Genomic DNA, 23,453 nt, shown 5'->3' on the forward strand with positions numbered 1-23,453 from the left:
TTTTTTTTTTTTTTTTTAATATATTTTATTGATTTTTCACAGAGAGGAAGGGAGAGAGATAGAGAGTTAGAAACATCGATGAGAGAGAAACATCGATCAGCTGCCTCCTGCACATCTCCTACTGGGGATATGCCTGCAACCAAGGTACATGCCCTTGACCGGAATCGAACCTGGGACCTTTCAGTCCGCAGGCCGACGCTCTATCCACTGAGCCAAACCGGTTTCGGCAGGCTACTGCACTCTTAACCACTGTAGGTTGCCTTTTGGTTTGGGCTATAGCTTGAAATCCACTTAAAGGAGTGGAGTATCCAGTGTTTTAAAACTATGCTACTGTGGCAAGGCCTTTAATAAATATGGTTTTTTAATTACTAAGCAGAATGCTTAGTACTTTAAAATTTTTTATAAATGAAACCATTTCCAAAACTAGTTCAGGTTAAAGGAGAGACATTTTTCCCTCCCAACTTTTTTGCTCTAGTTATATTTCACTTTTTTAGAATGGGTGTCTACTCCCTCCATTCGTAATTCTTTCCCCCCAAAAAATTCATACAAACACAAAAGCACATTTAAAATATATAAATATATATATTATTGATTTCAGAGAGGAAGGGAGAGGGAGAGAAAGATAGAAACATCAATGATCAGAATCATTGATCAGCTGCCTCCTGCACGCCCCCCACTGGGGATCGAGCCTGCAACCCAGGCATGTGCCCTTGGCTGGAATCAAACCTGGGACCCTTCAGTTACAGGCAGAGGCTCTATCCACTGAGCCAAACCAGCTAGGGCAGTGGTTGGCAAACTGCGGCTCGTGAGCCACATGTGGCTCTTTGGCCCCTTGAGTGTGGCTCTTCCACAAAATACCGACTTGTGCCCATGGGCCATGAAGTTTCAATCGCACTGTACGTGTGCGCCTGCACGTGGTATTTTGTGGAAGAGCCACACTCAAGGGGCCAAAGAGCCGCATGTGGCTCGCGAGCCGCAGTTTGCCGATCACTGGGCTAGGGCAATGCACATGTTTTAATAAGTGATTTGGTTCATATTACTCCCAAAATTTAGATACTGTGATTGAAGTCACCCTAAAGTATATTTCTCAATTTCTCACTTTCCTGCTTTATTAGTAAGATACTTGCTCACACTTCTCCCATGAAATCTTGTATTATACAACTTTGGCTTTCTCATCCCTTTATTTTACTTTACTAAGCTTCCAGTGTAACCCAACAGCAACTTTTGATTTAAAATGATTGATGTGTCCTGACAGGTTTGGCTCAGTGGATAGAGCGTCGGCCTGCGGACTGAAAGGTCCCAGGTTCAATTGCAGTCAAGGGCAAGTACCTTGGTTGCGGGCACATTCCCAGTGGGGAGTGTGCAGGAGGCAGCTGATTGATGTTTCTCTCTCATCGATGTTTCTGACTCTCTATCCCTCTCCCTTCCTCTCTGTAAAAAATCAGTAAACTATATATTTAAAAAAAAATTTTTTTTTTTTATTGTTGACAGTATTTTATATATCCTCTTTTATTTTAATACTAGAGGCCCGGTGCACAAAAATTTGTGCACTTGGGGGGGGGGGCAGGGAGGTCCCTCAGCCCATCCTGTGCCCTCTCGCAGTCTGGGACCCCTCAGGAGATAATGACCTGCTGGCTTAGGCCTGCTCCCGGGTGGCAGAGGGCAGGCCCAATCCCTAGGTGCAGCCCCTGGTCGGGCTCAGAGCAGGGCCGATTGGGGAGTTGGGACGCTGCCCCCTGTCATGCACAGAGCAGGGCGGATCGGGAGGTTGCGATGCCACCCTCAGTCAAGCTCAGGGTACAGCCCATTGGGGGCTTGGGGCACCGCCCCCTGTCACACTCAAGGCAGGGTCGATAGGGAAGTTGCGGCGTCACCCCCTGTCACGCACAGAGCAGGGCCCATCAGGGGGGTTGGGGCTTTGTACCCTGTCACGCACAGAGCAGGGCCGATCAGGGGATTGAGGAGCTCTCCCCTGTCACGCACAGAGTAGGGCCGATAGGGGAGTTGGGGCACCGCCCCCTGTCACACACACAGCAGGGCGGATCAGGGGGTTGGGGCTCCGTACCCTGTCACACACAGAGCAGGGCCGATCAGGGGGTTGAGGAGCTCCCCCCTGTCACGCACAGAAGAGGGCCCATCAGGGGGTTAGGTCGCTGCACCCTGTCACACACACAGCTGCAGTGCGATCAGGGGGTTGGGGAGCTCCCCCCTATCAGGCACAGAGCAGGGCTGATCAGGGGGTTGGGGCGCCTTCCCCTGTCATGAACAGAGCAGGGCAGATAGGGAGGTTGTGGCCCCGCCCCCTGTCACACACAGAGCCGCAGGGCAATCAGGGGGTTTGGGCGCTGCCCCCTGTCACACTAATCCCGGTGCCAGGAGGCCTTGCTGCTCCGCTGATTCCAGTGCTGGGAGGCATATTACCCTTTTACTATATAGAATAGAGGCCTGGTGCATGGGTGGGGGCCGGCTGGTTTACCCTGAAGGGTGTCCTGGATCAGGGTGGGGGTCCCCATTGTGGTATCTGGCCAGTCTGGGTGAGGGGCTGAGGGCCGTTTTCAGGCTGGCGGGTGACTGAAGCTCCCAACTGCTCCTTTTTTTCTTTTTTTTTTTTTTTTTTTGTTCTGGGCCAGCTTTAGCTCTGAGGCCTCGGCTGCTGAAAGCAGGTTTCTGGCCTTTGTTTACCTTCTGTATTTGATACACTGTTGTGGTCCGGCTGGCTGAACCTGGCTGGTTTCTGGGGTTTTGTTTAGCTTCTATATTTGCAACATAGTTGCTTAGAGTTGCAGCTGAGAGGCCAGCAACTCAGGCGGGGAACGTTGGAGTCCGCAGTCACTGGAGCAAGCAAGCCTCCCTGTTCGCTTCAGTGCATGGCTGCCGGCCGCCATCTTGGCTGGCAGTTAATTTGCATATCGCCCTGATTAGCCAATGGGAAGGGTAGCGGATGTACGGCTAATTACCATGTTTTTCTTTTATTAGATAGGATATTTTATTGATTTTTTACAGAGAGAGGAAGGGAGAGGGATAGAGAGTTAGAAACATCGATGAGAGAGAAGCATCAATCAGCTGCCTCCTGCATATCCCCTACTGGGGATGTGCCTGCAACCAAGGTACATGCCCTTGACTGGAATCGAACCCGGGACTCTTCAGTCCCCAGGCCAGTGCTCTATCCAGTGAGCTAAACTGGCTAGGGCAGTAAAATATATTTTTTTTAAAATGATTAATGGTGACTGGTACAGTGTTTGAGGCATACTCCCCTCCCCCTTTATTGAATTTATTGGGGTGACATTATTTAACAAAATTATACAGGTTTCAGGTGCATAATTCTACAGCACATCATTTGTATACTGTATTGTGTGTTCACCACCACAAGCCAAGTTCCGTTCAACACCATTTATACCCTTTATTCCCTCCTCCACCTCCCCTCCCCACAGCAATTACCACACTGTTGTCCATGTCCATGAGTTTTTTCTCTTTTTGGCTCAAACCCTTCACCACCCCCTCCTCACCCAGCCCCCTTCCCACCCCACATAGTGAGCAATCAGCCTGTTCTTTCTACCTGTGAGCCTGTCTGTTTTGCTTGTTAATCTGTTACTCATTAGATTTCACATATGAGTGAAATCATATGGTACTTGCCTTTTTCTCACTTGCTTATTTCACTTAGCATGATGCTCTCCAGGTCCATTCATGCTGTCACAAAGAGTAAGACTTCTTTTTTATGGCCTATGGGTGTGGGCTCAGTGATTGAGCTTCCTCCACCTGTTAACCAAACACAGGGTTGTGGTTTGATTCCCCATCAGGGCCACACAGGAGGCAGCTGATCTATGATGTTTCTCTCTCATCAGTGTTTCTACCTCTATTACCCTCTCCCTTCCTCTCTGTCTAAAAAGCAGTAAAAACAGTTTTTTTAAAAAAGATTTACTTCTTTTTTGTTGTTAATTCTCACCTGAGGATATTTTTCCATTGATTTTTTAGAGTGCAATGGAGGGGGAGAGACAGAGACAGAGAAACTTCGATGTGAGAGTGATACATCAATTGGTTGCCTCCCGCACACACCCCAACCAGGGCTGGGATCAAGCTTGTAACCAAAGCATGTGCCCTTGTTTGGAATCAAACCCAGGACCCTTCAGTCCCCAGGCTGATGCTCAATCCACTGAGCCAAACCGGCTAGGGCCTTTTTTTTTTTTGAGAGTTGTATTTTCTTTCTTTATAATATATTTTTATTAATTTTTTATAATCTTCACCCAAGGAAATGTTTTTTAATTGATTTTGCGAGAGAGAGACACTGATCTGTTGCCTCCTGTACTCGTTTGACCGGGATCAAACCCCCAACCTTTTGTTGTATAGGATTATGCTCCAACCAAGTGCGCTACCTGGCCAGTGCATTCATATAAGCAGCATATGTGTTGCCTATGAATGTCGTGATATTCCCAATCACCAAGGTTTTTTTTTTTTTCTGGTTTTTTATTTTATTTTAATAATTTTTATTTCTTAAAGTATTACAAAGAGTATTACATATGTCTCCTTTTTTCCCCCCCTTGACATTCCCCCGGCCCCTACCCCCCCGCCCCCCCCCGCCCCGTGTCTTGTGTCCATTGGTTAATCTTATATGCATGCATATAAGTCCTTCAGTTGGTCTCTTAATCCCCCCCCCAACCCTCCCCAGGCTTCCCACTGTAGTTTAACATTCTGTTCAATGTTGCTCTGCTTCTGTATCTACCCCTGTTCATCAGTCCATACTGGTCCCCTTTATTTGTCCCAACCTCACTGGAGTAGTCTCAACCTCACCAAGGTTTTTGTGTTAAGGAGAGGTTTTTTCAAAGTAGTATCTGTAAGAATATTTGATTTGTTACTTTCTCTCATTAATTCTGGGAGGACTGCCTACTTAGGACTTGGTAAGTATAACAAGAAGTTAGAAATGGTTTCTTAAAATAATCCAGAAATCATTGTTAATGCTGTTTACCATAAAATACACATGATGCAGAAAATGATATTTGTTGCCCTGGCTGCGGTGGCTCAGTTGATTGTTTATTCCTCTATCGCCCTCCACCCCCCTTCTAAGATCAGTAAAAAAATACATAAAATAAAAAACACATCCTTTAAAAGAACAAAACAAAACAGGTAGTTGTAGTATGAGGACATGATAACCTATATCTTTAATTCCTCAGCATGTGTCTCATAACAACAGAGACGTCCTCAGGAAAATTCAGGTTCCTTACTGTATTCTCTCAGTAGCATTACATCAGCAACACTGTTGTCTGATGTCTAGCTGACACATCATTGTGTTCCCCATTGTCCTTGTTGAAGGTCCTTTATTGCTTCCTGTTATGCAGGGCATTTCGTTTCATGTCTTTCTAGTTTCCTGTCCTAGTCTAGAACACATCCATAGCCTTTTGTCTTTCATGATGTGGACAGTTTTTTATGAGTTTAGGCCAGTTGTTTCATAGAAGATCATTTAAATTGGAATTAAGTGAAAATTAATGTTAAATCACAAATAAACAGTATTTTTTAAAATTGGAATAAGACGATTTGCTTTCTCTTGATTAGATTCAGTGTGGTGTACTTTAATTACATCAAGATAGGATGTCAGCCTGGCTGGAGTGGCTCAGTTGGTTGAGCATTGTCCACTGCACAGAAAGGTTGCCGGTTTGATTCCCCATCGGGGCATGTGCTGCCTGAGTTGCAGGTTTGATCCCCAGTTGGAGCACCTACAAAAGGCATCCAATTGATGTTTCTCTTTCACATTGATATTTCTCTCTCTCTCCCTTCTTCTAAGATAATGTCCTCAGGTGAGAATTTTTTAAAAAAGGATTATGTCAGTTTTCTAATTTATTGCTGATTATAAATTATAGTTAAATGATAATCAGACCCATTGTTTTTTTCACCCTTTTTAAAAATACATTTTTACTTTTAAAATATTAAGTAACCTGATAATAAAAAGTACAGTAGAATCTCGGTTTCGAACTTAATTCATTCCGTAAGGCTGTTGGAGAAGCAGTTTGTTCCAAAACCAAATAATTTTTTCCCATTAGAAATCATGTAAATTGAATTAATTCGTCCCAGACCCCCAAATGATTCTGTTTTAACACTTGGAGTGGGGGAAACGAGTTAAGTCGGCTCGCGTGAATTGCGCGTACTCCGCGGGAGCCGTCTTAACTCGGTTCATATAGATTTGCGGTGGAGTGCGGGAAACGTGTAAACTCGGGCCGATTGTAACTGCGTATTACCAAATATTTGTTTGTTTGCCGTTCACAAAGATACCTACCTGCGTATGCGAACCGTTTCATACCCATTGGGGTAATAGGTATCATAAAAATCCCTGATTTTGCGCGGGAAACCTAAATAATTGCCCGCGCCATCTTATATTTTGGCGGGAAATTCACCCCACACCGGAGTGTTAAAAACCTTTCTTAAATACAGTACATGTTTAATACAGTACTGTTGAACCTATAAATAAACACTTCTCTTAAATTTATCGAACCACTCCCTACTAGCCTTAAATGAGTCACTGTCAACACTCCTTTCCAGGTTGTCTTTCAGGAGGTCAGTATGCAGCGTCTTAGCTTTTTCACATGTCATTGCCTCCGAAATGCTGTCACCGGCCAAGTGGTTTTCATTTATCCAAATCAATAGTTTTTCTGCCTCTTCAATTGCCTGTGATTGATCATTGTTTCTTTCTTTCTTTTTTTTTTTAAATTAAATTTAGAAGTCAAATCTGTGACCATATATTAGGTCCCCCTTTTCTCCCTCCCCCTTCCCTCTGACAACTACCACACTGCTGTTTGTGTTCATGAGTTTGTTTTATATCCCACATATGAGTGAAATCATATGGTTCTTAGCTTTTTCTGACTTATTTCACTTAGTATAATATTCTCAGGGTCTATCCATGTTGTTGCAAATGGCAGTATTTCATCCTTTCTTATGGCTGAAAAATATTCCATTGTGTAGATGTACCACATCCTCTTTATCCAATCTTCTATCACAGGACACCTTGGTTGTTTCCATGTCTTGGCCACCATGAATAATGTGCAAGAACATTATTTCTTTCACACTATTAGTAACATTAGCACTCTTGATGGCCTCGTTCTGTTTTAAAATTGTGCTAATTGTCCATTTGCCAGCAACAAAAGCAAAAAAAAAAAAAAAAAACAACCCACAAAAATATTCACAGCATGCCCTAGCCGGATTGGCTCAGTGGATAGGGCACCGGCCTGTGGACTGAAGGGTCCCAGGTTCGATTCCGGTCAGGGGCACACGCCCGGTTTGTGGGCTCAATCTCCAGTGGGGGGATGTGCAGGAGGCAGCCAACCGATGGTTCTCTCTCATCATCGATGTTTCTATCTCTCTCTCTCTCTCCCTTTCTCTGAGGTCAATAAAAATTTTTTTTTTTAAATATTCACAGCACAATATCTTGAGATGTTAGCCATAAACTGACTCTATCTAGAGCATTTTCTCCTTTCTTTGTGACCTGAGAGATGCTTTTTGTCATGCTGATATACAGTAGGAAAGGGTTGTCAGGTAAAAAACTGAAGCTTGTTCAACAACAGAGACATTTTTACCCGTGAACAATTTGGTAGAGAACTGCATTGTTCAAGATGGGAGATGTTCAAGAACCAAGCTTGGCTGTAATCTTTGAAACTGTGAGAATCTCTTATTCCCCAACAACCTATCACCCCATGATTTTAAAATACTTGGATGATTCTTGCCTCAATTAGCTTTTACTGTGTTGGTTGCAAAATATTGATTTTTCTATTTGTTATTCTGTGTTTTTCAGTCTATGTCTTATAAAGGGAAGCCCTTCCCTCTCAGTGTCAGTACACTCATGGAATCATTTTAGTCAGTGTGTTGTGTCCATTCCTGTTGTTATTCATCTTAATGCTAAAATGGTTCCTAATTTATCTAGTGGGAGCCCCTTCAAGCCAGCTCCTGTGTCCTTTTGATATTCCCTTGTCAGTTTTGACCAAATCCTTGCTTTGCCATGAACTTTTCTGCTTCAGCACTCATTGTCTAGAGGGGAATAGGGTTTAGAAGCCAAGATGTATTCACTGCTACTAGGGTACCATTATTTCTAAGCCCTTTAAGGAAAACGTACATTTTTGTTTTAAATCATAAATTAATATTGATATATGTAATTTCAGTCCATCACTACAATGTCCTCCTCTCATTCACATTGGTCATTGTTCTAGCTCCCTTTTTATACTCTGAGAATACTGGTTCCCCTCAACATTATCTGCACTGGGTACAACAATGATTAGGAATTAGCTTCAGATTTGTTACACCCATCTTACTGTAAAATTCCAAATTTAGTTGCAGGGGTTTTTTTTGTACATACAAAATTCACTGAGGGTGTTTAGTGTTAAAGTTACTTGGGTTAATTATTGTGTTTGGTTATATTATCAATTTGATAAACAGGTTCATTTATTTGTTAATTAGTACCTTTTTCTCCCTGTCTCCCAGTCCATACCTAATTTGAAGTACAGTTGATCCTTGAACAATATGGGTTTGACTGCACAGGTCCATTTATGTGCGGATTTTCTCAATAAATATACCTTTAGCCCAACCCTCCCTATTCTCAGTTTTCCCATTTACGGATTCAACTGTGGGAGTCCGTGGATGTGAGGTCCCACTGTGTGTACATTGATATGTGCCATATGTGTGTGTGTGTGTGTGTGTGTGTGTGTAAAATCCTAATATGCAAATAGACCAAACGGCAAAACAACTGAACAACCGGTTGCTATGTCGTGCGCTGACCACCAGGGCACGCGCATAGAACATGGCGGGCATTGGCTGCAGCCAGATGGTGGAGCAGGTGTGCGGGGGCACCAGACCAAGGCAGGGGGCACCAGTTGCTGTCATCGGGGTGAGCCTCTGGTGGTTACCGAAAATTCTTTGCTCCTGCGTACCACAGTCCCACCCGGCACTCACACCCGCTGCCGGCGCCTGGCGCCAGCCCCTGGCGCCAGCCCCGATGGCTCAGCACCATCAGTAGGTGCGAGCGGCAGCTGCCGGCCTTGATTGCCCCTGAAGGCTTCTCCACCTCCCCCTGCTCCTGAGGGGTGATTAGGGCAGCAGCTGCTGACAGCGCCGGTCCTGCTTGCACCCACTGCTGGTGCCAGCCCCAATTGCTCCAAGCTGTCAGCAGGTGCAAGCAGAATCAGCGCCATCAGCATGTAGGAGTAGTGGCAGTGGCAGCAGGGCTGCCAGCAGAGAGGGCTCTGGCGTCCGCGGCGGGAGGGGCCGGGTGGGGGCACAGAGGATGGGCCGAGACCCGCCCTTGTGCCCACCGCAGCTTGGCAGCCCACAGTTCTTTTCAAGGTGCATGAATTCTTGCACTGGGCCCCTAGTTTTATATAATGGACAAGCATCCATATATCTTTTTATCTGTGGAGGTGGGGGTCCCATGGATACTGAAGCATGACTGTAAAGTTTTAGTGGGTTCAAAGTTATATTCTAATTTTTGAGTGTGCAGGAGTCTGTTTCCCCCCCCACCCCCCAACTCCTGTGTTGTTTAAGGATCAACTGTATAGCATATCAGTTGTGGAGGTGAGATTTGGATGCCATCTTAGCTCATTCCATATGCAACAGTGAAGTTTAACAGCAAGTTTACGACTATTCTGGGACCTAAAATCTTAAAAAAATAAAACAGAATTTTGTTTGGATTGGTAAATACTTTTTCGGCAACCAAGAAAGTCTGTACAAATTACTTGGTGTTTTGGAGTATTTTGAGGTTCAAATCATGTACAACCCCATTCCCTACCACCACCACCACCACCAGTACCATCACCATACATAAGACTTTTTTTTTTGTTTTGAAGTTGTTTTATTGTTTATTATTTTTTCTTTATTGATTTCAGAGAGGAAGGGAGAGGGAGAGATAGAAACATCAGTGATGAGAGAGAATCATTGATCAGCTGCCTCCTGCACACCACACACTGGGGATCGAGCCTGCAACCTGGGCATGTGCCCTGACCGGGAATCAAACCTTGAACTCTTGGTTCATAGGGTTGACCTTTAGTTTCAGATCTTCAGCAATGCTAACAGTTTTGTTCCTCTGTATGTGTTTATCTATTTTCTTAAATTGAGGGTCATCATCACTACCAAGTCTTTTTTTTTTTTTTTTTTTTAAATATATTTTATTGATTTTTTACAGAGAGGAAGGGAGAGGGATAGAGAGTTAGAAACATCGATGAGCGAGAAACATCGATTTAGCTGACTCCTGCACACTCCCCACTGGGGATGTGCCCGCAACCAAGGTACATGCCCTTGACGGGAATCGAACCTGGGACCCTTTAGTCTGCAGGCTGACGCTCTATCCACTGAGCCAAACCAGTTAGGGCCACTACCAAGTCTTATTTGCCAAATCAGAGATATAAGTAATACTAAGCAACTTCTGTTTAGGTAAATAATTTTAAGGAGTCGAGAAATTGCTGGGGAGAAAAAAGACATTTCTACCATATATAATTAGTACTACTTTCCAAAAACTTTTGAATTACTATGTTAATGAGTATTTAAATATTTTCTGTTTTATAGAGACTATCTTTAAATAATGACATATTTGAGGCAAACTCTGATAGCGATCAGCAAAGTGAGACAAGAGAAGATACTTCTCCAAAAAAGAAAAAGAAAAAATTAAAGCAGAGAGAAGAGAAAAGTCCAGATGATCTGAAGAAGAAAAAAGCAAAGCCTGGGAAACTAAAAGAGAAATCCAAACCAGATTTGGAGAACTCTGAAATTTCATTTTTTGATTTAAGGACAAAGAAAAGAATTTCAGAAGCCAAAGAAGAATTAAAGGAATCCAAAAAGCCCAAAAAAGATGATATAAAAGAAACTAAGGAACTAAAGAAAGTTAAAAAGGGTGAAATAAGAGATTTAAAGACTAAAATAAAAGAAGATTCCAAAGAAAACAGAAAAACAAGAAAAGAGAAATGTGTTGAATCTCAGTTGGACTCTGAATCAGATCTACTTAATGATCTCCCCTTTCAGGAGGGGGACAGTGAAGATTTACAGTCTGACAACAGAGAAGAGAAACTAAAGATTAAAAGTGGAAAAGACAAAGCAGGGATAGATGCAGCTCAAGATGCTGTTCTAGATAAACACCTGGACAGCCCGGGAAGTGCTGATGAAGATGCTGATGTCAGAGGAAGGAGAAACAAAAAGAAACCCAGAAAGGCTGAGGAACTTAAAGAGAGCAAAAAGCTAGAAAACAAGAACCTTTCTTTAGAGAAGAAAAATGCACATAAAAAGCAGAGGAATCAAGACAAAAGCAGAAGTACTACTGAGTCAGATAATCTGACATCTTCACTGGCCCAGACACAAAAGAGCTCAAGGGTGGGTGGGGAGGAGAGGGGCCTCAGGTCCACTGACTCTGCTGGAGAAGTGAGTACTCCTGGAGGGTTTGGTTGAAGGACTGTGTTAAAATCTTATAGGATAAGCAATATTCCCATTTAGCTAGCGCTCTTTTGAGTGGTCAGGAAGTTTCACTAATAATGAGGAAACAGTGGAACTATAGCAGTGATGGCGAACCTTTTGAGCTTGGCATGTCAGCATTTTGAAAAACCCTAACTTAACTCTGGTGCCGTGTCACATATAGAAAGTTTTTGATATTTGCAACCATAGTAAAACAAAGACTTATATTTTTGATATCTATTTTATATATTTAAATGCTATTTAACAAAGAAAAATCAACCAAAAAAGATGAGTTCACGTGTCACCTCTGACACACGTGTCATAGGTTCGCCATCACTGAACAATAGGAACAATTTTTCTCCTGTTAGGGCGTTTAGTGTGCCTAGTAACATTACAGCTTTTCACATCCCACTTCATGTTTCCCCCTGTTGTCTTAAGAATATACCACTTTTTACTCACATAATAGTGCACTGAGTACACTAACAATTAAAAGTCTTTTCTTACAAAAATATATTAAATAATTTGCCCCCTTATTTAAAAAGTTATTTTCCTATGGGTTTTCAAAATGAAACTATTTTACACATTATGAAGGTATTCACATATCAAGGGCTATAAAAATGGTGAATTTTTTTTCATTCATTATTCCCAGTTTTGTAGACTTAAGGAAATTTTTTTTAAGGGAGAAAGAGTTTTGTAGACAAATATATAGTAGTGTTATTTTCACAAAAACTAATACCAGTCTGTCTAGCTATGAGGAAATGGTTAAGAAAATGTTGTATCAATTTGAGAACTATTATATATCCACAGAAATATTGATCATGAGATCAAAAGTACAAAATTTTATGGTGAAGAAAACCATACATACATATGAACATAGTGATGTAAAAATATCTGTGCAATGTAAATTTTTAAAATAAATTTTAAACAACGAAGTTATCTGCAAAATCAGAACATCCAGAAGGTAAGAATGTGCAGAAATAAAAAGTCACGTTTGGTTAGTAGGATTGTAGGGTACCATTTTTTTAAAATATATTTTATTGATTTTTTACAGAGAGAAAGGGGGAGGGATAGAGAGTGAGCAGCATCGATCAGCTGCCTCCTGCAAACTCCCCACTGGGGATGTGCCCGCAACCAACGTACATGCCCTTGACGGGAATCCAACCTGGGACCCTTGAGTCTGCAGGCCGATGCTCTATCCACTGAGCCAAACCGGTTAGGGCGGGTACCATTTTTTTTTAATTTTCTTTATTTTTGATAGTAAAAAAACCTCAACATAGACTTGACATTGGTGTTGGGTTTTGAATTTGACGTTTTTTAAATTATTGTTGAGGGATAATCTCGCTTGGAGAAGCAGTTTATATGAACAAGATTTAATCATCAGGGTCAGGTTCTATGGCACACAGAGGTGTCAGTGTCAAGTGGTATGAGCTCTTATATGTTCCTCTTCTGGGTCTTACATGTTTCTCTTTCAGGAGAAAGAGACCAAAAAAAACGAATCCAAAGAAAAATATCAAAAAAGGCATGATTTGGACAAGGAAGAAAAAGGCCGAAAAGAGCCAAAGGGATTAAACAGTGAGTGTTAATACTACCATTTACCATTTCCATATTTTATACAAGGAATTAAATGTACTGTGAGACACTCTCCTAATCTGCTATGTCACAGAACTAAAAATAATCATTTGTTTATTTCTCAGTTACAGTTGACACACATTATTATATTAGTTTCAAGTGTACACCCCAGTGATTACACAATATATAACTTATTAAGTGGTCATCTCAGTAAATCTCATAGCCATCTGACACCATACATAGTTATTAGAATGCTGTTGACTATATTCCTTATGCTATACTTTCCATCCCCAAGACTATTTCATAAAAACCAGTTTGTACTTTTAATCCCTTCACGTTTTTCACCCATTCCTCCAACACCCCCTCCCATCTTGGCAACCTTCAAAATGTTCTCTGTATCTGTGAGTCTGTTTTGTTCTGCTTGTTTGCTTATTTTGTTTCTTCTATTCAACTGTTGATAGGTACATATTTATTGCCATTTTATTGTTCATTTTTTTAATCTTTTTTTTTTCTTCTTAAAGAAAACCCTTTAACATTTCATGTAATGCTGGTTTGGTGGTGAACTCCTTTAACTTTTTCTTGTCTGGAAAGCTCTTTATATGTCCTTCGATTCTAACTGATAGGTTTACTGGGTAATCTTAGTTGTAAGTCCTTGCTATTCATCACTTTGAATATTTTTTGCAACCTCCTTTCTGACCTGCAGTTTCTGTTGAGAAATCAACTGACAGTCTTATGGGAGCTCTCTTGTAGATAACCAACAGTTTTTCTCTTGCTGCTTTTAAGACACTTTCTTTGTCTTTAACATTTTAATTATGATGTGTCTTGGTTTGGGCCTCCTTGGGTCATCTTGTTTGGGACTCAGCACTTCCTGAACTTGTGTGTCTGCTTCTTCACCAGGTTAGGGATATTTTCTATCTTTTTGTTGTTGTTGTTGTTGTTAATCCTCACCAGAAGATACTCAGAGAGTGGAAGGGAGGGAAGTGAGGAGGGGGCAAGAGAGAGAGAGGCAGGGAAGGAGGGAGAGAGAGAGAAACATTGATGCAAGAGAGACACATCAATTGGTTGCCTCCTCCACATGCCCTGACCAGGGCTGGGAATTGAATCTGCAACTCAATTCCTCTGCCTGCCTTTGACTGGGAATCAAACCCACAACCCTTCAGTGCATAGGCCAAAGTTCTAAACACTTAGCCACACAAGCCAGGGCTGTCCTATTTTCAAATAGGTTTTCAATTCCTTATTCTCTCTTTTTTCCTACTGGTACTTCCATGATGCAAATGTTTGCATGCTTCCAAGTTTTCTCAGAAGCTCCTTACACTATCTTCATATTTTTGGATTCTTTTTTCTTTATGCTGTTCTGATTGAGTGTTTTGTTGTTGTTTGCTTTCTTGTATTCCAAATTGCTGCTTTGATTCTCATCATCATCTACACTACTGTTGATTCCTTGTAAATTATTTTTCATTTTAGTAAATGAACTATTCATTTCTGACTGATTCTTTATTATGGTTTCTTTGTCCTTTTTCATGCTGTTGAAGTTCTCACTAAGTTCCATTGTTTTGAACTCTGTATTTGGTTGTTTGCTTCCATTTCATTTAGTTCTTTATCTGAAGATTGCTGTTGTTCTTTCATTTGGAACTTATTTTTTCGTGTCTGCATATGTTTGTTTCTATGTATTAGAGCTGCTATGTCTCCTGGACTTGGTAGAATAGCCTTTTGTCGTAGGTGTCCTGTAGGGCCCTATGGCGCACCTTCCTCAGTCACTAGAGCTGGGCACTCCAGGTGCGCTCCTGTCTGAGCTGTGTGCACTGTCCTGTTGTAGTTAAGTGTTGATTGCTTTTGGCCTCACTGAGAGGGATGGACTCCCAGGCCGATCGGCTGTGAGACCCTGCTGCAACTACAGCAGAGGAGCTGCTGTGCAGGAGTGGATCCTGTGGAGCAATACATGCTTCAGTGGGGCTTTGATGTCCAGGAGTCTGCCCCTTGAGTGTATCACTTTTGGAGTTGGTAGGGTTGCAATCTGGTATGGTCTGCAGCTGTCCCCTGGATGCCCTGGCTGTGGAACCTCCCAGGAAGTGCAAGGTCAGCCACCTGGCATTGAGCTATAGAGTGATCTGCAGATGACTGCTACTTATGTTGGGCTTGGAGGTACCCAGGAGAGGCAAAGCTGTGAACCAAGGTTGGCTGTTGATAGTGCTGGGCCTGAGGCCACTTAGCAAGAGGTATGGGATATGCAGGGGCCAGATGCTGCATGTTTGAGAGATTTTCAGTAAGTTCGAAGCATAAGGCAAGAGAGGCCATTTGTAAGGAAAAACCACTGGAAATGGCCTGGGTGGGTCCACAAACTGGGTGTGGTAAAGAGTGTGAGCCAGGTTAATGGAGACTCAGATAAGGCTTCTGCCTGCACTTTTCATTTTGGCAGTAAGCTGCCCCTTCCCCTGCTCTTGCCCTCATGACAGACAATTCAGTTCCTTCTCATAAGTCCCTGTTTCCTTTCAAGCTGCTACCCCATCACTGGAGCTTAAAGGGAGTGAGTTGGACTAAGTCCATGCATGGATCCTTTAAGAGGAATTGCCTGGGATTCTAGCAGCCCTTCATCTCCCTCAGCCACAGTCCCTGGTGGTCTTTCCAGCCAGAAGTTATGGGGACTTGTCTTATATTTATTTTTTATTTTTTTGTTAATCCTCACCTAGATTTTTTTCCCCCATTGATTTTTAGAGTGGAAGGGAGACAGAGACGAGCGGGGGGGAGAGGGAGAGGGGGAGGAGAGAGAGAGAAAGAGACATATATCAATGTGAGAGAGACAAATAAATTGGCTGCCTCCCACACATGTCCTGACCAGGGCTGGGGATCAAACCCGTGACCCTTCGGTGTGCGAGCTGACACTCTAACCATCAAGCAACACTGGCCAGGGCCCAATTTTATTTTATTAATTTATTTTCAGAGAGAAAGAAACATTGATTTATTGTTCCACTTATTTATGCAGTCATTGGTTGATTCTTATATGTGCCCTGACCAGGAATCAAACCTGCATCCTTGGCGTATTGGGATAATGCTCTAACCAACTGAGTTACTAGGTCAAGGCCATACCTCCCCTGGCCATGCCTCCCGATTTTAAACCACCACAGGTGGGTGTGGGACCAACCTATTCTGTGTATCTGCCCCTTTTTTGGTTATTATGTCAGATCTAGTGCTTTGCCAATCTTCTTTTCACTTTTATTTTTAGTTAAAAGTTGAACCAGCTGGTGTGGCTCAATGGTTGAGCGTTGACCTATGAACCAGGAGGTCAGGATTCGATTCCTAGTCGAGGCACATGCCCAGTTGCAGGCTTGATCCCCAGGGTGTGGCATGCAGGAGGCAGCCGATCAATGACTCTCATCATTGATATTTCTGTCTCTCTCTCTCTCCCTCTCCCTTCCTCTCTGGAATTAATAAAAATATATATTTTTTAAAAATTTGTGTGGAGTTTCACATGCATCCGCTAATTTCTACCAGATGCACAGTCAGTGTGCTGGCATGGTACCCTCCCATTTCCCCACTCACCCCAGAGATCATTGTGTACAATGTTAGCTTCAGATTACAGTTGTAGGCAGATGTCTAAGCAGGACAGTTGGTGGTATGACTGGGGTTATTTTGAGGCTGACTGTCTTGTCAAAACTGGGAATGGTTCATAACAGTGGAAAACAGCCATTCACTTTTTATGTAAACCCTTTCTAAGCATTGAGCAGCCAATAGAAAGACCAATTGAAACAGCTTCATGGGTTTGATAGTACAAACCTAATGATGCTTTAGAACCAAGGTAGATATTAGTAAAAATTAAGGAAATACCTGTTTCTTTAACACAAACCCAGATTTTCTTTTGATTACAACAGAAATTGTGGTTCCTATTCATTACCATTTTTATTTTTTTCACTAGCATTTAAGGAAATCAGAAATGCATTTGATTTATTTAAATTAACTCCAGAAGGAAAAAATGATTTTCCTGAGAATAATCAGAAAAGAGAAGAAACACCACTGGATTACAATTTTGCAGAAGATCATAAAACCAAGGAAAACAATCAGGTACTTAAAGAAAGGAGAAATACAAGAGATGAGACTGACACATGGGCATGTATAGCTGCAGAAGGTGATCAGGATGTTCTAGATGGTATATGCCCAGCCGACGAGAATTCTGGTGAGTGTGTTTGCAGTCAGTTTGCATATTTTCTCAGGGCTGTATGATTTCACTCACCTCATTTTTTCCCATTGTAACTCAAGATCAGAAAATAAAGGCATAGACGATTTTGTTTCAATTTCCTGAATAAACAGCTTTTTAAATTGAAAACTTAGGCCATTCTGTGGTTTTTAAATTGACCACGCAAATATTTTATAAGTCCCTATGATGTGACCAGCACATTTTGAAATTGTACAAATTTCAGGTATTCTGCCTTTATCACTCTTGCCAAGTAGCTTGATTGTATACCTAATGGATTTCTTTCAGAAAATTATCAAATGCAGACTTACTTATATTCTATCCTTTTAACTTTGCAGCAAATGACACTTGCTAAATGGCATGTTTGTAAATGCCCTCCTGATGATGTTGGGATTGGCTGAGGAGGGAGGTCAATGTGTGGAATATTGGGCACATGGCTGTGAGGGTAACAGAAAGAGTGCAATATATATGTACTTATAACTAGGACAGAATAAATCTAATAAAACGGTATCATTTGAATCTTGAAACAGTTGAAGAGAATTAATGTTACAGAATATATGGCAGAGTGGATAGTCTGGGTTGCCTTGTTACTACAAAAACAATTAGGCCCTGGGTATCAGGTAAATCATGCTTTTAGATGCATTAGCTTATAGGAAATTGGGACAATTGCTAGGACCTATGTATAGACAAGGGAGAGGAGGAAATGGCTTGCCCTGAGGCCAAATGCCAAATAGCAGCTCTGCTGTTTGGGATACCAGGCAGTGAACACACACAGTAGATGTTGGTTTGTACCCTTGGGCATCCCCAGATGACATCTGAACCACCCTTTACACAGAGGGCAGGGAGAAACTGGAAGGCAGCCACCCCAAATTGGTAGTTGGCAAGTAGAATAAGCAAGGGACTTACATACGAGGCTCATCTTGGGAGACTGTGAGGCAAGTAGATCTCCAAACTGCCTACCAAGTCTTAAAGTTTATAGAGATGCCTAAATGATGTTCAGTCATGTGTTCAGTCCAGGTGGTCTCACAATACCTTCTGCTATCAAGGCTGCATCCCTGAAGTGGCTCCCACTGTGGGAGAATGGCGGTGATGAGATACATTCTAGGTATGGGAGGGTTGAGGGAACCTCCAGTTGCCTATGATGTTCAGTCGATGGTCATGTCCTTTGAATGACCTCTTCCAACACTCCACCCCTTGTGACTGGCCCTTACAATGTCACATGCCTCCTCTTCCGCAATGTGCCCTTGAGGGGTCAGCATGGGTTTTCACAGCATGGAAGTGGCTCATTTGGCCTCTCTCTGGTTGCATTGGAGACAGACACCACAGCCACAGTACAGGCATATGCAAGCAATAACAGGTTAAGACAATGATTCCCAAAGCAAGTAATAATTTTTTCTTTAAGCCCCAAGATCAGAACCACTGATTTATTAAGTCTGCTAGGCTAGGGGTCAGATCACTCAGTGCATTCACTTGTGTCCTCAATGTGATACATTAGCAGACTAATGGTGTGAACACATTGTGTTTGGACAGTGGCATAGGTCTGCCTTCTTGTGAGGCAGTAGTAATGTCCAAGCCATCCTGCTTCAGAGGACAGCTTTCTCTTAGGGACTTTTCAGTATTCAATAAAGATGGGCTTTGTTGGCTAACATTCAAGGCTTGGGTGAGCTTAGTGTAGGGGCTTTCTTGTGTGTCATAACATCATCCAGGGCAATGGAGGGAACAGAGATGGTGGCTGAATGATGGCATCCATGGGAAACCGAATCTGGCCTTGAGGAGAGGGTGGTCGGCAACTTTAGGAACTTGACCAGGACATGTATACCATCCATGTCAGCTGGAGCACACAGGGTGAGGAGATGGACTGCTGGGAGTAGAACATGCCAGACCGGGACCCCCAGCTCATCTCCTCTCTGTGGTGCATGTTTCTTTCCAGGTGCTTTTCCATGGGTCATCTGGCAGGACAGCAGGGTCCCAGTGTAGTTCCCCTCACTTGGGATGCCAAGTCACCCTCATCCCGGTGGGACATCTCATTGCAAATTCCTATAGATGATGGATGCCTCTCCCAGGTGTGAGGAGGGCTTCATGTTCTTAGCAGCACAGCACTTTGGTCCACAATTCGAGTCAGGGCAATGACTGTCTCTTGTGACTTATGTTCCTTTATGGCATGAGTGGGGAACCTTTTTTCTGCCAAGGGCTATTGGGATATTTATAACATCATTTGCCAGCCATACAAAATTATTAACTTAGAAAAATTAGCCTGCTGTATTTGGTCAAACATTTAATTAACTCACCCCTAATGCCTTGGCAGGGCCAGACCAAATGATTTTGTGGGCCCGGGGCCAGGCAGGCGTTCCCCACCCCTGCTTTATGGCATTAGGTACCTCAACAGGGGTCCCTAGTCTGTCATATGCACAATGGGCCCTACTGGCTGATCATTCAACTGTATGGAAGCCTGGGATAGTACTTTAGCCCACCTTGGTAAGGCGGTTTACCTGGTAGTAATGTAATCTGTGGCTGTACTACTCATTCCTTTCTACCAGCCCTATTGCCTGCAGGTCATAAGGGGGATGGGCCTCCAGTCAGTGTCATGTTCTTTTGCCCAGTCTAGCGCACTGTGATCTCTAAAACGTGACCCCATCACTGTCTTCTCAACTTCTCTAATCCTCTAGTAGTGGCAGCCTGGTTTGCATAGCAACAGAGAATAGCTTTAGTTTGCCCCACTTGGAGGGAGGGGCTGATACAATGAATGTGTGGCCCCCAACTCCTGTGGCAGTTGCTCTATGAATTGTTTAATACTGTCACTGCATTAACAAGTCACTATTTCTGGAGCGATGCTCCCATCCCACCCAGGCGCTGTGGTGGCCACTCCTGTGTACCTATCTGCTGCATCCACTGAAGGGTCAGCTGTTAGGGCCTCACTTTCCTGATTGCCAGCAGGTGTCAATGCCTCATGTTGGGATGTGGAAAAGTGAAGAGCCTTAGGCTCTTGCAGGTGGACTCAAATGTCTTTCCACATGTCCTGACCCCACAAAAGCTCACTCATCATCCACCTGTGGCTTCACACTGTCTGAGCCGTAGGGTCAACCCCTTTAGAATAGCCCACCTATTAGTGCAAAGTATTAATGGCCAGGGCTCTTGACTGATCATCAGCCAACCTACTGAGTTCAGCCCACTGGCTGCTGCAGGCCCTCTTTGTTTCCATACAGACAGTGTTGTATTGGGTTGAATAACAGCTGTAACCCCACTGGACAGGTTGCCCAACTAGACCATGTATCAGGCATCAGCAGTAGTAATTGCCCCATGTTCTGTTGAGGCTGCTGTATAAAACTATAGCAGGAGATAACAGCACTTACCTGGGCGTGTTCAGACACCTCAGAATCAGGTCCTTGCAGATTTAAAAACCAGATAGATTCATGGGGAAGAGAGCTCTTGATTTGGAGCTCTGTGTTCTGTTACTTAACAATCCTGTAAATTAGATGGCCTTGTCTCCATTTATATGGCCTCTCATTTGTATGGCCTCCTCAGTGCTTCCTGTGGTTTGTGGTTTCCCACAGTTTTGGGAGGAGGTGGCTCGCTTTCCTCGACGGTGACCTCACAGGTCATTATAGTCTAAATGCATTAATTCACAGAAATAATTACATAATCCTTATGGAGTGTTAGCTGCTTTTTCTATTCAGAGAGGGAGGTGCAGTGAGTTCTGTGACTTAAAGTCACACAGCTAACAGGTAGCTGGAGTACAGATCTAGGTGTGTCACTCGAGGCTGTGCTGTCATGTCTCCATGCTCAGTGCTGGTTCCAGTTGAGAGCTTTGGGAGAAGTGTATTTGCATTGCTTTTACAAAGTCCATTTCTATGGCAAGGTTAACTGCCTAACATCTGTGTCATTTGAGGAATTGGTTTTAGGTAAAATCCTTTAACTATTTGTGCTTTTCAGTCATTTTTAATTTCTCCCAAATGAGTTATGCTTAAGACTCACTTACTGAGTCCAGGGATCGGACAGCTGAGACCAGCATTTGCTTAATGGTGGTGGTGGGGCCTGGAGTTCACTCAATAGAGAGGGCTTTCAGGAGGAAAAGTGTGATCCGAGTCTGGAAGGATCAAAGGGCATTTACTGTTATTTACACACGTCTGATTTACACATTTCCAATGATTGAAAGCAATGTACAAGAAGAATGGCCAAAGAAAGAAATGTTAGCAGTTCCTCTTACTCTAGTTTCTCTCTTCCTTTGAGCTACTTAATCTTATACTTACAATTCATATTTTACTATTTTATAATTAATAGTTTACCAATTTATCTTTAAGCTTTTGAAGCACTGTAACTTCTAAATATGGGTAGTTTATGTTTACTCGCCAAAGAAAATCAGAAATTTCATTGAAGACTCAGTTACATAATGACATATGTTAAAGGTGTATATAAAGTTTTGGTTAAGTCAGTACAGAAAAAAGTATTTTAAAGCCCTTCTGTGTTCCAGATGGCAGACAGCAGATTTTGAGTCTGGGCATGGACCTGCAGCTGGAATGGATGAAACTAGAAGATTTTCAAAAGCATCTTGATGGGGAAGATGAGAACTTTTCTGTAACAGATGCCATTCCAAGTAGTGAGTAGTGTGGGAGTTATGAGGATCCTTTTCATAAATCTAGATACAGAAACCTAATATCGTTTCTTTCATTTTAGATTTATTGAGAGATGCTGTGAAAAATGGGGATTATATTACTGTGAAGGTTGCACTTAATTCAAATGAAGAATATAACCTGGACCAAGAGGTAGTAAATATATCTTTGTACAATCTCATGAAAGGAATATGTAAATTAGCTTTTAAAATAATTGTTTTCTATTTAGCTACAAAAGTATTGCATTTTCATTTTATAAAATTCAAAAATTACAGAATGTAGAAAATTTTAGTCCCTGTATTCCCACCCCTAAAGTGACCATTTGGTTCAGCTGTGATCCTTCTGATTTTGTCAATGGTTTGACCTCTCCACTATTAGGGGTGGTGTTTCATGTCACTGTGTTTCATTGCGAGCTGTCTATTAACAGCAACTGCCCGACTTCCTATTGTTGCCATGGGTTTTATACTGATTTATGAATTTTTTTTTCAGCCTTGTTGAAACAAGGCCACCAAAAATTTGGTTGCCTCCCCCCCCCAAAAAAATGGGATAATATTGAATGTTTTGTGTTTTTTTGTTTGTTTGTTTGTGTTTTTTTTTTGGATGGCTTTTCCCACCTGCTTGTGTTTCTTTTTTTTTTTTTTTTAAATCTTTATTGTTCAGATTACATTTGTTCCTCTTTTTCCCCCCCATAACTCCCCTCCTTCCAGCTCCCGCCCCACCCTCCGCCCTCACTCCCCACCCACTGTCCTCATCCATAGGTGCACGATTTTTGTCCAGTCTCTTCCCAAATCTCCCACACACCTTTTCCCCCCAAGAATAGTCAGTCCATTCCCTTTCTATGTCCCTGATTCTATTATAATCACCAGTTCATTCTGTACATCAGGTTATTTATTCACTTGATTCTTAGATTCATTTGTTGATAGATGCATGTTTGTTGTTCATAATTTGTATCTTTACCTTTTTCTTCTTCTTCCTCTTCTTAAAGGATACCGTTCAGCATTTCGTATAATACTGGTTTAGTGGTGATAAACTCCTTTAGCTTTTCCTTATCTGTGAAGCTCTTTATTTGACCTTCAATTCTGAATGATAGCTTTGCTGGATAAAGTAATCTTGGTTGTAGATTCTTGGTATTCATCACCTTGAATATTTCTTGCCATTCCCTTCTGGCCTGCAAAGTTTCTGTTGAGAAATCAGCTGACAGTTGTATGGGTATTCCCTTGTAGGTAACTGAGTTTCTTTCTCTTGCTGCTTTTAAGATTCTCTCTTTGTTTTTTGCTCTTGGCATTTTAATGATGATGTGTCTTGGTGTGGCCCTCTTTGGATTCCTTTTGTTTGGGATTCTCTGTGCTTCCTGGACCTGTAAGTCTATTTCTTTCACCAGGTGGGGGAAGTTTTCTGTCATTATTTCTTCAAATAGGTTTTCAATATCTTGCTCTCTCTCATCTTCTGGTACCCCTATAATTCTCATGTTGGTACGTTTGAAGCTGTCCCAGAGGCTCCTTACACTATCTTCATATTTTTGGGTTCTTTTTTCATTTTGCTTTTCTGGTTGGGTGTTTCTCGCTTCTTCGCATTTCAAATCTTTGACTTGATTCTTGCGCTCCTCTGGTCTGCTGTTGGGAGTCTGTATAATATTCTTTATTTCAGTCAGTGTATGCTTACTTTCTAGATGGTCCTTTATCACTCCA

The 23,453-nt window shown here is 42.4% G+C and overlaps 1 protein-coding gene and 1 pseudogene across 1 annotated transcript in view; one reads left to right on the forward strand and one right to left on the reverse strand.

The window, feature by feature from the left end:
• MPHOSPH8 (M-phase phosphoprotein 8) overlaps positions 1–23,453 on the forward strand; it is a 59,943-nt gene that overhangs the window by 22,513 nt on the left and 13,977 nt on the right. The window contains exons 3-7 of the mRNA XM_070409359.1: positions 10,528–11,373; positions 12,876–12,975; positions 16,883–17,140; positions 21,627–21,752; positions 21,830–21,918. Coding sequence (XP_070265460.1) covers positions 10,528–11,373; positions 12,876–12,975; positions 16,883–17,140; positions 21,627–21,752; positions 21,830–21,918 — 1,419 coding nt within the window. The remainder of the gene's footprint in view (positions 1–10,527; positions 11,374–12,875; positions 12,976–16,882; positions 17,141–21,626; positions 21,753–21,829; positions 21,919–23,453) is intronic.
• The window catches only part of LOC139006752 (F-actin-capping protein subunit alpha-2-like), a 53,486-nt pseudogene that overhangs the window by 13,604 nt on the left and 16,429 nt on the right, over positions 1–23,453 (reverse strand).

The sequence above is a fragment of the Myotis yumanensis genome, unplaced genomic scaffold (genome assembly GCF_028538775.1).
Source record: "Myotis yumanensis isolate MYYU_CA2020_CCGP unplaced genomic scaffold, mMyoYum1.0.hap1 SCAF_3, whole genome shotgun sequence".
NCBI lineage: Eukaryota > Metazoa > Chordata > Mammalia > Chiroptera > Vespertilionidae > Myotis > Myotis yumanensis.